Source organism: Dermochelys coriacea, chromosome 5 (genome assembly GCF_009764565.3).
Source record: "Dermochelys coriacea isolate rDerCor1 chromosome 5, rDerCor1.pri.v4, whole genome shotgun sequence".
In the NCBI taxonomy this organism is placed as follows: Eukaryota; Metazoa; Chordata; order Testudines; family Dermochelyidae; genus Dermochelys; species Dermochelys coriacea.
Window position 1 is genome coordinate 14,326,851 of NC_050072.1, and position 16,322 is coordinate 14,343,172.

Genomic DNA, 16,322 nt, shown 5'->3' on the forward strand with positions numbered 1-16,322 from the left:
TTAGCATCAGGTCACATAGCTTATCCAAGTTTCAGACTGTTCATAAGCGCAATTTATGTGTTGGCAAAAAAATCTTGTCTTTCACCCAGAGAGTTACTCTTCTCTAGCTACTGCTCGGGGGGGTGGGGTGGGGGGGGACGACAGACATCTGACTAGTACTTATGATTCAATTGGTATTTGCAACAAAAAGAGACTTCCCCTTTTATTTACAGTTTGGAAAGTTTTCATTGTTAAATGTAGACTAAAGAAATCTGGAAGTTCTAAGCAGATAATACAAAACATGATTAAGTATGACAGTTGGTCCAATAAAAGATATTACTTCAGATTTACCTTAACTGTCTAATACATATCTAGCTAATCTCACAGGTGAGAATTTTCCTACCATTAATTTTGGTTTCCTTTAATTTAGTTCTCCCCCTCAACACAATACTTAAGATAGTAATTTTGCTTTTGAACTCATTTTGAATGTTGCATTACTTTATTTTCTCCCAGAAGGGGAGGTAAGGCAGAAAACTCTAAAATGAATTAGAGCAAACTTGGGCCAGTGTGTATGTTGAGACTGAAATGACTTCTCTTCCATAAGATAATTCACTAAGTAGAGTGGTTGTGAGATATGGCCGCTGTCAAACATTAATAAAAACCACCATCATGAGAATTAGAACTTTTATTAGTGTATTCACATATTAGGCAAATGCAACACGCATGAAGCTTATTTCTTAGGTTCACAAGTTCTACCAATACATTAGTCTACTGGTAAAACTACCACAAACTGGTAAATGCATTTCCAATTTTTAAAAAAGTTGCCTGGCCCACTTTTTCAAGGCTTAATTTTTGGTATTGCTTATATGCCCTATTCATTATGGCATAAAAATATCCATCACTATCTTCGATTCAGTCAACTGATTAAAAGCTGTAACACTGGCCACATTTTGTTCTCAAAGCTAAGTAATCACTAGCTGTACTTACGAAGTACAGTACTAGTGTAATGAATGAAACAGTGGGGGGGGGGGAGAACAGACAAAGGCAATCCTGCTACTGCCACAATAACAAAAGAATGACAGACAGCTAGATCACAAGATTGTTAGTAAGATGTATATTTTTCAAGTCAGAATAACCCTTTTATACAGTTTCCCAACCCTTCCCCAACCCAGACTTATTTGTAGAATATAATTCAGAATATTTTTAGTATGGTGCAGATGTAGTGTCCAAGGGTTCACAATAACATGCACTGTATTGAAGAACCTAAAAATCCTCCTTTGCTGGTCATACCTCAGCAACCACTATCCTAGAGCTTTTGCAGAAGCACCTACTTTTACAAGGCTCATTATTTTATAATGAATGCGTATGATCTGGTATGTAACTAAGCCATACAAAACCACTCAGATCAAGTTTACATTCCATCACTAAATATATTAAAAAAGCTGCATCTATTTAAAACCTACATGGAAAAGTCTAGTTTATCCCTGGGGGAAGCTGTTTAAAGGTATTTGTGTTCAAAAATTAAACTCAAGATTTAAGTGACAGCTATTTAAAAACATAGGTGTAAGGGGTAAGCCAATAGCTTGTATGTTTACACAAGTCTATTCAATGCTACTATAAATTTTCGTTTCATGAAAGAAAGTATTTGCTCTTAATGATTTGAAGTACAAAAAAAAGTCCAACGCCTCAGTGCCGGCAGTGTCAGTGCATCTATTGCCGGCAACAGATGCATTACTTTGGATGGGGAGGGGGAGAAGTAGGCTCCTTGTGTGATGGGTAGACTCAGAATTTACAATATAAATTCATTTTGGGCCCCATTAAGTATACAAAGTGTTTAAGATTTCAGAGATGAAACTCAGGCATTTCCTTCCCTTCCAGAGGAGGGATTTTCAAGAAGGCAGCAAAAAGTTAAGCTTTTCTCTACAAGGAAAGTCCCCCGCCCCCCTCCCCCTGCACTTTTTTTTTTTTTTTTTTTAAAAGGACATCTTTAAAACCTGCATATATAAAAAATATAAAAAGAATATAGGATTAGAGAGAACTTGGAATTTTATCAGAAGTATGCCCAAAATTAAAAAGAGCACACATCTGTTTATGGGTTCTAAAAATGTAGAACAGCACAATACTGTGATATTAGAGATCATGATACATTAGATGTACATATATGCAACTATTCATGTTATTGATAAACCTTTAGGACACTCAATTATACACCCAATGAAAACACCATTAAGAGTCTTTAGAACTGTCCCTTCCTCCTTCAGGTTGTGTTTCTATACACTAAATTTTCATCTAGTATCAGAGTACAGGAAACAGAATCCACAAGGTGCTTTAATTGATGAGACCTCAAGTGCTGTTTTTTTGTTGTTGTTTTTAAAACTTTTTGAATAGTAAATAGTTCATGGGAACCACACCAATACTGTGACAGACGAGCTGTTATATTAAGTCTGTTGACTGGACTTGATATTTAGCCCACTGTTAAACCCCCAGAGGAAGTTGTTTTACGACATGCTGGAGCAGCGTACTGAAGGAGAGCCCATCTGAGTCAATACTTTGTCCAACCATTGTAGAGGTCCATTCAGATGCAGTTCAATCCAGCAAGGAGTGCTTGTTACCGTTTGCCGTCTAGAGAAGAAAAAAGAGAAGAGAAGTTACCGAGAGACTTTGGAAGCCAATATGGGTGTGATTAAAAAAATAAATAAAAATATATAAAAAAAGAAGACTCAAGCACTACAGTAATGAAACTTCTTGCAGACAGATTCTTTGCAAATATGTACAAGATACACCTTAGGGGTTCGTATTAATCTCCACATACACCAAGATTAAACTGGCTTTGTGGCTTTTGTTCCAACTGTCACATTAAAAGGCGATCACCTTTAGTTGTATATAGATTTATTTTTAAAACCAGACTGTCCACCCTACAAACAACCTGATATCCACTTGACTCAAATGTGGGTATTTAACTTCTCAGGCTCACTAATCTTAAAAAGTCCTGCAGGTGACATTAAGCAAACAGGAAAAAGCTTAAGTAAGCCCCTTGTCTTCAAAGGGTTTGCACAGGTAGTTGACTGGAACTTGACAAACTCTTATTATTTATGCACAAGGAATTAAAGAACAGAGCCAATACAGCTAAGGAGTAGTAATACTGTAACCAAAAGAAAGTCAGATCTGTTGATTATACAAATTGCTGCAAAGAAAAATTTAAGGAAGCTGTGCTAGATTGTCAGAAACAAGTGCAGCATAACTGAGCGTGTGGTTACACAGGTTAAGTGTTATCTTACAGAAACACCAATCATCATCTCTGCTGATTTCCTGTAACTTCTCTGTAGGGTATTGTAATTTCCTCAAACAACTTCAGAATTTTACACATTACCCTCGTCTATTATATAACTATATTTTTCCACATGGCAAGCTTTTTATGTATTGCACTCTAAAAAAGCCACATTGTTGCTGAGGCTTCATTACATTTTTAAAGTAATTTTAACACCCAACACTCCTATTTTAGAGACCCGCTATTCAAAAGAGATTCTCTGAAGTAATTTCTTAAGAGAAAAAGTTGGTATCAAAGTACTGGATGTACTATACATGAGAGAAGCAGTTATTTCACTTTACAGGTCTGTAGGAGATCAGGCATTGAGTGGGTGGGGGGCCAGACTCAGTGAAATCCTAGGACTGCAGGATTAGATCCATTGTTAAGTAGTTTTATAGATTTTTTTTTTTCTTGGTATTTAGAGCTACCTTACACTCAAAATGAGGAGGCATAATGCAACAGAGCCAGCAGTTAAGCAAGCAATCCTGATGCTTTCTACTTTTGTCACTAGGACCACAACCACCAGTTTACAACATGCTTTTATTGATCTTTATTTGTATAAATAAGAGGAAGTGTAAAAGCAGAAAAAAGTTATTAGACCAGCATTCCAACAGAACAAGATGGTATTTACTGCGATTTTACGTTCTGTAGAAGAAACGAGGCAGTGTCCACCCTCTATCAGAGTGCATTCTAGACTACTTTTCCATCTTGATACTATAATACTTATACCAGAACAAAATGTTCCTGGCATAAAAATCTCCTCTCTCATCTCAAGGAAATACAATCCATTTAGTCCAAAGTCCTCTTTAAAAGAGGAACAGAAGTTCCATGTAGCCCATTACTATATGTCCCCAACTGAACTTCCTTTCTTCAAATAAAAGGTACTGAACTTGGACAGCAAGTTCATGTGTTCTAACCTGGGCCCTATAACTGCTTCTTTGGATTCATGCAACACATACAAATCATCATGTCAAGCAAAGAACAAACATTTCGTCTACCAAAACAACCAGACCTACTACCAGACAGAAATGCGTTAATGCAAGCTTTTGTACTTAGATTAGGCACCGATTCATCCTTGCTTACCGTGACTTTCCCAGGGATGTAATTTTGGACATTTCATAAGGCTGATAAATTCTACTTAATTTCATCGTCTTACATTTAGGCACCTCAGACCACTCACCTGAATCAAGATTATCCTGTATAGCTGTAAATATCCTCCTGCCTTAACCACACCATTTTAGTGTCATCTACAAGTTTCATAATTTAAGTATTACAGACAACCGCAAGAGACTTCTCCAAGACCAATCATTTACATACAATCCTGTTTTTACTTTAACCTACAAATAGTCCTAACTCACCTTTGTTAAGTAGCCCATAAAAAAGTGACAATGGCTTAAATTTTCTACTAGACAACATGGATTAGCCAGTTATATTGCCTAGAAGTATTTCAATAATCTCAGAATCTTCCACTTCATCCTGTTTATTATCCACAAGACATCAAGAATGTAACATTCTCTGTCAAGCATACAGATGCAGAGAAACTAGATTAGCATCCTCTCTTTTTCAGTAAGGGATAGTTACTTAGCCACTCTACCAATAGTTCCACTGGATCTTGCAGACCCAATGTTTATTAGCCATCTAAAATTACACACACACACACACACACACACACACACACACACACACACACACACACAATATACCCTTACCATTGCAATCTTCTGCCCTCCCTTCTCTCTTTATGAAGCTCTGCGTGCTTCAAGTTTTGGCACTCTGTAGTTTGAACACTATTGTTAATTTAATTTAGCTATACTGATTTTAATGTTGTATTTAATTTTTCTTAAGTGTACACACAATCCCTTTGAGCCAACTCCCCTAGCTCAAAGCTTGGGCCAGTTTTCCCTCTAGTTACCTCTTGCTAACAGAGTACTTCCCGTTTATTACATGACTCAAAGTTCTCATTTTATCTCAGACCCCGATCTGAAACTTGGGATGGATCCATTTTTAAACCCAAATGGTGACAAAGCATCAGTAGAACCTATGCAGAATTAAATATACACCTTCAAAGCCTGAAATAATTCTTCTTTCCAGTAATTACATGTTGTAGAGATGTTTCATGTATCAATTCCTCTTCCAATTTCCAATGTGGAAAAAACTTCAGACAGACATTTTGGGGGGTCGGGGGGGGGATTAGTCACACACCTCTCTCCCTAGGGACAAAGTAATCCAAATTTTTCTGTATAGCTTCTCAGCTCATATAAGTCAGATGCTGTTCCTCCTGAATTCCCATATTGTATTTTATAAAGAACCCTTTCCTCTATAGATTTAATTTGTCCTATTAGAGAGCATAACTGGAATAAATTCAACAATGAATAAAAAGGAACTATTAGCAGTTTTACTACACAAACACAATCAAAGTTATCATATTCCTGGCATATGTTAAACAGTTAACTTAACATAAACAGTTAAGTTTTCCACAATGAGTTCCAAACTCCTACCCATCTCCCAAATGTGCGTTCTCTAGCTGTTTTATTCTTTACGCTTATTGAAAGAGTCATTCCAAATTTATTCCTTGGTTACCATCATTTGAAACCAACATCACATCTTAAGTAGCTCATTACACTCCATATGGAGCAGCATTGAGACACAATGGTTTTACGTAGATCTTACAAAAGGCAAGTAATCACAGCACAAACTTCAAAGCCACTAGATGGTGGAGAGTAAGCAAGATCAGATGTAAAAAGTTAACATCTAGACCACCGCACTTTTAGCAGAATAGCGAGTTTCCTGGAATGCAAGACAAATTAACATTGATCCATAAGGGTTTTAGAACAAACTCAGTCCCATGGAAACAATTGCATTCTCTTGTTTTCTTTGCTGACAGTATATTTTTAAAGCTGGTGGCAGTCTATCATCTGCTTTTCAAGCTGGGGCATTAGTGGGACAGGAGGAAGGGGAGAAAATTGATTAGAGTAAATGTAAAAGTAAAAATGAATGTTTCATACCTGTATTCAGCCCCCCATCCTTTAACAAAACTCATTCTTATGGTACACATTCTAGTTAGCTGATACACTGCTTCAAAACCCTGATTTACAGATTGAGCCAGAAGAGCAGCAAATTCCTGGTTATTAAAGATCTTCAAGTTGCATCCTATGAAAAGAAAAAAAGTTTAGAAAACTACAGCCTATGTATACTTGCAGGCTTTCCTATGAGGGCAATGTGAACAGTCAACTTCTTGAAGTTGATAGGAAGACAATGCATTTAAATTTACTCAATTTCTTGATTAGTATGCCTTGTACTTGTGCTCTTACCTGGTGGAATTTTGCATACTGTTGCAGGATGCCAGCCATATCTTTGATTACAATTGGGGCTCTGAACAAAGATTGCGCTATCACTTAGGCACTCAGCAAAAACTTCCCCACCAATGTAATACAGACGCACTCCCCTTCCTGAAACAAGATTAGTAGAAGCTTCACTTATGATATGATCTGAACTGGTTGACATATTAGAAGACTGCTTTATTTCACTGAGGGCCAACTTTTTTTTTTCCACCTCTCAGAACTGCCAGGTGAATCAGTTGACACCTGTAGTGAGAGCAGGATGTGGCTCAGAAGAATTCCTCCTCCCACAACCCTAGAATGTGTTGTTCTTGAATGAGAACAAAAAGTCTGTTCTTCCTTCTATTTAGTACTTTGAGACGAAGCAATCAGAATCGAAGTTTGAAGGCAATGTTGATTCCGCACATACGCTCTCTCTCGAAGCAATACTTGCAATAAAAACAAGTAAGTTAACTTTCTTATTAAATCTTGTTCACTTTAGTATAAATATGAGTGTGGCAGGTTAAGAAGAACAAGGCTCATGGATAGTCTGCTACTTCCTCACCTCCAAAGCCCTCCTCACACCCCATAGATTCCTGCCCCACCCCTACCCCAGAGTGCTCTGACTCCTTAGACAAAGGCACCACAGGACTTCATTTGGCTCTTACGAAAAGGCAGCCTCTTCCTGCTCATCCTTAATATGAACTAGCTCTCCTGTCTAGAAAAATACCTGATCTGAATTAGTTCTTTTCATATAAACATACGAGATATTTCTAAATGGCAAGCTATTTCTAGGTTTCAGAGTAGCAACCATGTTAGTCTGTATTCGCAAGAAGAAAAGGAGGACTTGTGGCACCTTAGAGACTAATTTATTTGAGCATAAGCTTTGAGATGTAGCTCACGAAAGCTATTTCTAATACCTCATTCAGCAAAGAGATGCACTATGAAAAGTGATTTTTTTAAATTCCATTTTCAAAAAAAAAAAAAAACATTTGCTGATTGTTCTAGGGGTTACCAATTGGATTTTTTCTATTGACAGTTTTGCTTGAGCAGTTAAATTGAATGTTGGAAGTTCCCAAAAATCTAAAATTTTCAAACTGACTTAACCCACAATTGCTTTTTGAAAGTTTTGATTTAATGTGAAAGATTTCACAAAAAATCCACATTGAAATCCAGCAAAATAGAAGTTTTACAAGTCTACTTCTGCCCTTCCCCCACCTCCAACAACTCTACTGAAAGGCCAGAGTCAAGATGGTATGCTGCAAACTTCAGTAACTGTTAGGCGAAATTTTTTTTACAATGTCAAATTAGCACAGTTAAGATTAGTTTCAGCTTTATTTGGAAGTTGTAATTTGGTATTTTACATTCCAAAGATAAGCAAGAATACACCACAATTCAGTACAGCTAGTATTTTATTAAATATTGCTTGTATAGTTTATTGTGCTGATTTAATATTTTCCCAATCCTGTGCTGATCCAATTTAAGTTGTAACACATTCAGAACTTAGCAAAAACCAGATCTATTCAATTAAGTGCCATTACCCTTAAAGAGATAGTTACAAGATTTAAGAATATACCTATGTGTCGCCTTGTCATTTCCACTGTGGCATTTCTGTTAACGTTGGAGAGCAAACCTAGACAAAATCTTTCTGAATTTGATGGATCTGTAAAACCATCTACAGTCAATGAAGGCTGTGATGCATGGAAGGTTTCTCCCACTCTCTGATTCAGTTCATAATATGCTATTGAACACCAAAATGCAGGCTCTGAGTAAGTGACGGGCTGCAAGTCTGAAAAAAAGAAAAGTGGATTCCTGTGATGAAACAGACGTTTAAAAATATATATTTATTGATTCAAATTGATTTGTCTTGGCACTAGCTCTGAGCTATAAAAATCAATCAGTAACTAAGTTTTCATTTTCCATAGCTCATGCAGAGAGAATTCCCTCCTCACAGCCCATATTCTGCAAAGGAACATAAAACTGTTATACTGGACCAATTGTCTATCCAGTCCAGTATCCTGTCACTGAGCGGCAAGTAACAAATGCTACAGAAATAGTTATGAGATAGCCTGACTAGAAAGAAAAGTTTCCTCTCAAGTCAACCTTTAACTATTGTGGTTATGTCCTGAAGCAAGTGTTTTTAATATCCCTTCACCACCACCACCTTTCCCCCCCCCCCCCCCCAAGTATGTACTGTAACACTGGGATACTCCTGTTATCCATATGAATGTGTAATGCCTTATTGGTTTTAAAACTATTGCTTTTTAAATTTAATATCCTCTTAACTTCTTTTTCATAATACAAGAATAGAAGCTCTCAATGTATCTTCCATACAAAATCCTTATTTTGTACACTCTTATAAGGTACAATGTTTGTCTCCAAGAACAAGCCCAGTCCCCTCAATCTCTCTAGATTAGTTTTTCCATGCCCCTAGTCATTCTCACTCATCTCTAAACCCTCTATTCCAGGTGAGGGAACACCCTCACATGATCACCACTTACTCAGATTTGAGCAACTGCTGTTTATAACTGAGAAAATAAAGAGTGAGGTACAATTTTATCTAGTAGAGTATTAATTTACAATTCTAAATTGTATGTCCAAAACACAGGGCCACTGATAAGGATATTGGGCTCTTAGGGAGAAACTCTTACCTTTTTACACTGTCCCATTTGCTTGTTAGTTTTCCCCCTTCTAGTCTCTTCCTCACCACCCAAATCTCTTCCCTTGTTGTACCTTCCAAGTCATCCCCGAGAGTTATTTTTCCCATTTTCACCTTCAGAGGTTGCTCTCCCCAACACAGCTTCTCTTGATTTTCCTGCCACATACGCTTCCCCACGCCTGGCCAAGCCAAGCGAGTCTGTGATCCTTTGCAGTTCTTCCTAATAGCTATGCAGCAGACAGCTGAAGACACCTCAGCAAGAAGAGGTGGAGGGAAGCAGCTGTTGCCTTGTGGCCACAGGTGACACTATTGTGCAAGTGCACTTGCATACTAAAGCAGCAGTGTGATAGAGGTCAAGTCTAGGCAGCTACTACAGAGCTGGAGAGAATTTTGGCTGGCAGCTATATGTATATGGAAACATTATAGCTACCAACTGACATCTTAAATAATTTTGGGCTTGTCTACACTACCGTGCGGGATTGATCTATCATACACAACTTCAGCTACATGAACAGCGTAGCTGAAGTCGAAGTACTTGGATCTACTTGCCGCAGTGTCTTCACTGTGGTAAGTTGACGCTCTCCTGTTGACTCCACTTGCACTCCTCATTCCGGTGGAGTACCAGAGTTGATGGGAGAGTGCTCAGCAGTCTATTTATTGCATCTATACTAGACATGATAAATAGACCCCCGCTGGATCGATCACTGCCCGCCGATCCGGCAGGTAGTGGTGTAGACAAGCCCTTATTCTTACAAGGGAAATTCCCTTCCTGTTCCCATCATCCTTGCATACCCTCAGCCATTCTACTCTTTCCCTTTGCTAAGGTCTCAGCAGTTACAAGAAAAAACAAAGTACCACTCTTATTTGCATTTAACATCTTTGCAATTAAACCAGAGTTTTAGTGAAGATACCATTAATGAGAAGTAACCATGACACTGCTTCCTTCTAATACAGATTCCACCCTTCTGTGAATGATCAGCACCCAAAAATAAGAGAATGCATATGTATCAACATAAGTCTAAGCACACAATTTAGGAAAAAGTTAAAAGTGAAGTATTTCCAGCTTACCCAAGCTATGATTAACTGGGGATAGAGTACTAGGAGATAGCTCTGCTGGAGATCCTGGAGAAAGAATTCAGAATATTTTAGATAATTTGAATGTTTCATTTAGATTACAGAAGACCATGCTTGTCCATATGCTAGCATTATATTGGATATTATTCTTTGTAATGAACTACAAACGTCTGATATCTTGCAACCAGTTTTCCAGATTAAAATGAAGTGGCTTATCCTTAGTTTAAAATATCAATACACAATTGCCCAACTGTATACATATTTTAGAAACTATTTTTGCTTTTTGTAAGTACAGAACCTTAGAGTTATGAAGGCCTCAGGAATAGAGGTTGTTCATAACTCAAATGTTCGTAACTCTGAACAAAACATTATGGTTGTTCTTCCCAAAGTTTACAACTGAACATTGACGTAATATAGCTTTGACACTTTACTATGCAGAAGAAAAGTGCTGCTTTTAACTATCTTAATTTAAATGAAACAAGTACAGAAACAGTTTCCTTACCTTGTCAAAAAAAATTTTAAACCTTTCCCCTTTTTTAGTAGTTTATGCTTAACAGTACTGTACTGTATTTGCTTTTTTTTTTTTTGGTCTCTGCTGCCTGATTGCGTACTTCCAGTTCCAAAGGAGGTGTGTGGTTGACTGATCAGTTCATAACTCTGATGTTCATAACTGAGGATCTACTGTATTAAACACTTTTAATGCTGAAATCTTAAGTACTTGGCAGGAACTCACATTACATTCACCGCATGTGATTATATCTTATATCCTCATGCATATTTTGTTTATTTTTATCATCGACTGTAGAAACCAGTGGCTTCTTGCTTGACTTCCAGTGAGGGCAGCTAGAAGAGAAGGTAGATGTGACAAATACAGAGGTTTCATGAAGCTTTGAGATCCAAACTCTCACTGGAGGCCGGGCATGTCACTGGAAATGACACAGTTTGGATTATATATTTAAAAGATTATTCTTTACGGAAGGGTGAAGAAAGTCTGAGAAAAGAAACATGAACTCTCCTGCACAGCCTGCTATGGACTGGAGAAGAAATATAGGGGAAAGAAGCAAGAAGACACAAACACACAAGGTTGCTTCTAGCAAGTTAGCCTTCTAACTAAGGCATCATGCTTTCCTGGTGAGGCACTGCAGCCCTTATCTAAACTAGCACAGTTGAGTCCAATTTAAGTGGAAAGACTGCCAACATTAAACACCAACTGCCAAGATAGACTAACCACTGTCAGCAGGAGCTTCGCATTCAGAGGCAACAGTGCTGACCAGGGTTCCCTCTAATTTTTTTACGTCCATGTGCGGAATCAGTTTAGTTATGTGCACCAATACGGAGGTGATGTGTGACAGGAACAGGAACTGAGTTGTTGTAGGGGTCTAACTCTACTCCTGGGGAAAATTTCTGTGTGTCTATTGTTACAGACATAGTTGCTGACAGATATTTTGAAATAAATGACCAAAATAACTGAAACTAGCATGATTATATATTATTTTGACAAATAAAATATGCAGAATTTTAAAATATGTGCAGAATTCATTTTTTGGGCACAGAATTCCCCCAAAAAGTACACAGTGAGCAAGATTGGATTAGACTTTTGCCCAATGTTACTGGCCAAACAAGATTAGCAATTGCCTTCTGCAATTGATTTTACATATATTCTATCACCAGACTGGTAGCATCAATCACTAGTCATGCAAAGTTAGGGGGATGTCAAGCCGCCAGTCAGGGAATCTTACAGCTAAACTAATGCACCAGGACCAACGAGATCAGAGTTTTACTCTCAGCTCTGCCAGTCTTCATGTGACCTTGGCCAAATTCACTTAATATCTGCCTCCGTTCCCCATGTGTCAAATGGGAATACTTCTCTACATCAGAGGTACTTGTGAAGACATTCATTGCTGAGGCTCTCACACCATGGTTTAGTTGGGGATTGGTCCTGCTTTGAGCAGGGGGTTGGACTAGACCTCCTGAGGTCCCTTCCAACCATCATAGTCTATGATTCTATGGTGATGAGCACAACAGGAAAAAAGTTATATAGAATAAGGTTTTCAAAATGGTCATACTGTTTCATTAAGCAGATCAGATCAAGCAGCCCCCTAGACTTCTGGAAACAAAAAGCAGGAGGTGTCAACTTCTTTAGCTAATATAAACTTATCTACAAGATGCTCTTTTCAGGATAGTCTGGATATTGGCAAGTATGCCCCAGTATGATTCATCCTTGAAACTACCTGGGATAGTCTTATGCTCTTTTGTAAAAAGTCATTTCCATATAGTTATTGTTCACACTAAATTGGTATTGAAATTTCATAAGAGATTGGAACAATATGCTTGTATATACCAGGGGAATGCCACCATGATTTGTAGTGAAAAGGTGTTTTGTTAATTTAGATGGAAGAAAGGGCCCAAAGAGCCAAACATGTTAGCAGGACCCTGAAACGGTCCAAAGTTTAAACAGTTTTAAAACAAGGCCAAGGATTTGGTTGAGAGAATCCTCAGCCTGCTTTGTACCCTAGCAAATGTACTATAAAGTTTATTCCACAAGGTTAAAAATGTACTGATTTAAATCTTTTCCATTTGGGTATGTTAAACAAGGAACACACATTGAAACTGAGTGATGATGCAGAATAAACAGTCAAAATCAGACCCCCGCCTTTTTTTTTTTTTTTTTTAAACTGATGAACAGTGGTTACAGTCTCTTATTCTGCCAAAGAGTCCTCCTTAGTGGAGGAAAAGGATTAGTTCTGTTGTGTAATTCTGAGTTGGGAATGATAGTCCCTTTCCTGATTTTGACAAAACAGCCACAAGATAGACAGGAGATAGGATAGCATAAATTGGGGGGGGGGGGAAATACAGCTTTTGCTGATGTTCTCAGGATACAAGTCAGCTAGTCATTCAGTCAGATGGGCCACCTCTGGACCCCAGCTCACCTCGCTCGCCAGGAACATAATATGGTTGATCTGGTTAGATCCTTCACTGGTCCTTCAGCCAAGCAGAGCTGGTTGAGCCATCACATCTCACTATGCTGGTTCCATGACCACAGATGATTTTACAATCAGGTGAAAAGCCAAGAGAGGAAGACGTAGGACAGGTGGCAAGATAGTGGGGGTATGGAAAAGGACAAATGAGGGAGGCAAGACAGCAGGATCTCACATGTATCAAGCAGAGTTTTCCTCTGATGAGGTGATGATAGTCAAGCTTCCCCACCAGAGTATTAAGGTCTGGTGTTACAGCAACAATCCTTTTCCTACTGCCATGGGGATGGTAAAAAAGTTTTTTTTTCTCCTCAAGCTTCTTTTTAAAGGGTCCCAAAAAGGATGACGGGAAGAATGGTTTATCCTAATGATTTTGCCACACTAGGCCTAATTTTTGAAGTACCAATTTTGGTTCATTGCTTTCTGGCCCCCTACTCCTCTTACCATTCAATCTTCAACACAGTCATTGAGTAGTATCAGTAAAACATTTATTTTTAAATTAATTCAGTTCCCCTCACTAACATTTTTTTAGAGTAATTTTATACAACAGGTCACTGTAGCAAATTATGAACCTCTACCCACTTTCCACAGTTAGGCTTACATTATTACAACCATAGTTGAAAGACGTCACCCCATTGTGTTAGATAATCACACCTAGAAATCCCAACGCTGAACATATAGTGAAGAGATTAATAGGTTTTACCTGTATCCATGCTTTGGTTCAACTGCTGGTCACTTGTTTCTCCATCTTCACTGATATATCCTGGTGGTGGCGTTTCTGCCAAGAGCGAACAAATTGTATCAATATTCTATACATTAGTTCACTGAATGCTGACGTTAAGTTTTTATGATTTTCATTCTAGACAGTCTGTGCCATACACTATCTGAGCAGGGAGTTAGGACTTTGTATTGGTGAGTGTTATTTGTCACAGCAGCATCTGCAACACCTTCTAGCCCTAAATCTGTGCCTTATGTGTGTAATCTTGTAAAAAAAAAAAAAAAAAAAAAAAAAAACATTTGTCAAGTGTTCAGTACATAAATGCATATGAAGTTATATATACACACAATTCTTGTTCATAGCACACTTGCATTTCAGCCAGTTGCAGAATTTTGCAATGCTGATCGGCAGCTTTCACATTTTCTAGAATTAAAAAAGTGAGAAGCCCTTTAGTGAATTCAACACTGAAAAAAGAAAAATCCATGAACTAGCCACCTTCACGTAGGATAGAGCCATGTAATCAGTTACCCTGCCCACATTTTAGAATTTTCTACATTACAGAAAACCAACCCTCACTATAACAGTTCACAGTTCCACCCATTTCCCTCTTCAACATCCAAGGAAAACTTATGTCACTCACTAGCTAAACCTTCCAATTGACAATGATCCCATCCATGCCAGTTTCCTTCTCAGATTCTAGGCAATTCCAACTTGTTTTCAAAGCACCACAGAAGTTCTTATGCTTATCACCTTCCTTAGCTTTTTTAAGAAAATTTCAAATCTGTTAAATTTTAACTAATTACTAGGGCTCAAGCGATTAAAAAAATTGCACTGTTAAATAGAATACCTTTTATTTAAATATTTTTGGATGTTTTCTACATTTTCAAATATATTGATTTCAATTACAACAAAGAATACAAAGTGTATAGTATTTTTATATCACTTTTATTGCAAATATTTGCACAGTAAAAAAAGCATTTTTCAATTCACCTAATACAAATAATGTAGTGCAATCTCTAATATGAAAGTTGAACTTACAAACGTAGAATTATGTACAAAAATGTAACTCCACTCAAAAAACAAAACAATGTAAAACTTGAGAGCCTACAAGTCCACTCAGTCCAACTTCTTGTTCAGCCAATTGCTCAGGCAAACAAGTTTGTTTACATTTGCAGGGAATAATGCTGCCCGCTTCCTGTTTACGTCACCTTCATGCTTCAACCACCCTTCCAGTGGACATGCATCCATGCCGATGATAGGTTCTGCTCGATAGTGATCCAAAGCATTGAGGACTGATGCATAATCATCTGAATCAGATGCCACCAGTAGGTTGATTTTCTTTTTTGGTGGTTCAGTTCTGTAGTTTCTCCATTGGAGTATTGCTCTAAGACTTCTGAAAAGATGGTACACATCTCATCCCTCTCAGATTTTGGAAGACACTTCAGATTCTTAAATCTTGGGTCGAGTGCTGTAGCTATATTTAGAAATCTCACATTGGTACCCTCTTTGCATTTTGTCAAATCTGTAGTGAAAGTGTTCTTAAAATGACCACCACATGCTATCATCCGAGACTGCTATAACATCAAATATATGGCAGAATGCGGATAAAACAGAGCAGGAGACATACAATTCTCCCCCAAGGAATTCAACAACAAATTTAATTAATGCATTATTTTTTACGAGCATCAGCAGCATAGAAGCATGTTCTCCGGAATGGTGGTGGAAGCATGAAGGGGCATACAAATGTTTAGCATATCTGGCACGTAGATACCTTGCAATGCTGGCTACAGAAGTGCCATGCGAATGCCTGTTCTCACTTTCAGGTGACATTGTAAATAAGCAGGCAGCATTATGTCCCATAAATGTAAGCAAACTTATCTGTCTCAGCAATTGACTGAACAAGGACGACTGAGTGGACTTGTAGGCTCTCAAGTTTTACATTGTTTTGTTTGAGTGCAGTTACGTAACAAAAAACAAATTTGTAAGTTGCACTTTCATGATAAAGATTGCACTGCAGTACTTGTATGAGGTGAATTAAAAATTTTTTACAGTGCAAATATTTATAATAAAAATATAAAGTGAGCACTATTCACTCTGTATTCTGTATTGTAAATGAAATCAACCTATTTGAAAATGTAGAAAAAATCCAAAAATGTAATTTCAATTGGTATTCTATTGTTTCAGTGTGATTGAAAGTGCAATTGCTTTTTTTTTTTTAGTTCATCACCTGAGTTAACTGTGATTAATTGACAGTCCAACTAATTACATAAAAAAAATTAAGAGGGTTTTTGAT

The 16,322-nt window shown here is 37.6% G+C and overlaps 1 protein-coding gene across 7 annotated transcripts in view; it reads right to left on the reverse strand.

Annotated features, from left to right (window-relative positions):
- Positions 1–649: 649 nt before the first annotated feature.
- SMAD2 (SMAD family member 2) overlaps positions 650–16,322 on the reverse strand; it is a 65,963-nt gene continuing 50,290 nt past the window's right edge. For 6 of the 7 annotated variants that reach the window (XM_038402286.2, XM_043514517.1, XM_038402288.2 and 3 more), the window contains 6 exons: positions 14,015–14,089; positions 10,331–10,384; positions 8,180–8,392; positions 6,598–6,735; positions 6,292–6,436; positions 650–2,601 (listed from right to left, as the gene is read on the reverse strand). In XM_038402286.2, coding sequence (XP_038258214.1) covers positions 2,478–2,601; positions 6,292–6,436; positions 6,598–6,735; positions 8,180–8,392; positions 10,331–10,384; positions 14,015–14,089 — 749 coding nt within the window. In that variant the 3' untranslated portion in view covers positions 650–2,477. The remainder of the gene's footprint in view (positions 2,602–6,291; positions 6,437–6,597; positions 6,736–8,179; positions 8,393–10,330; positions 10,385–14,014; positions 14,090–16,322) is intronic. The other variant, XM_043514518.1, reaches the window with a different exon arrangement.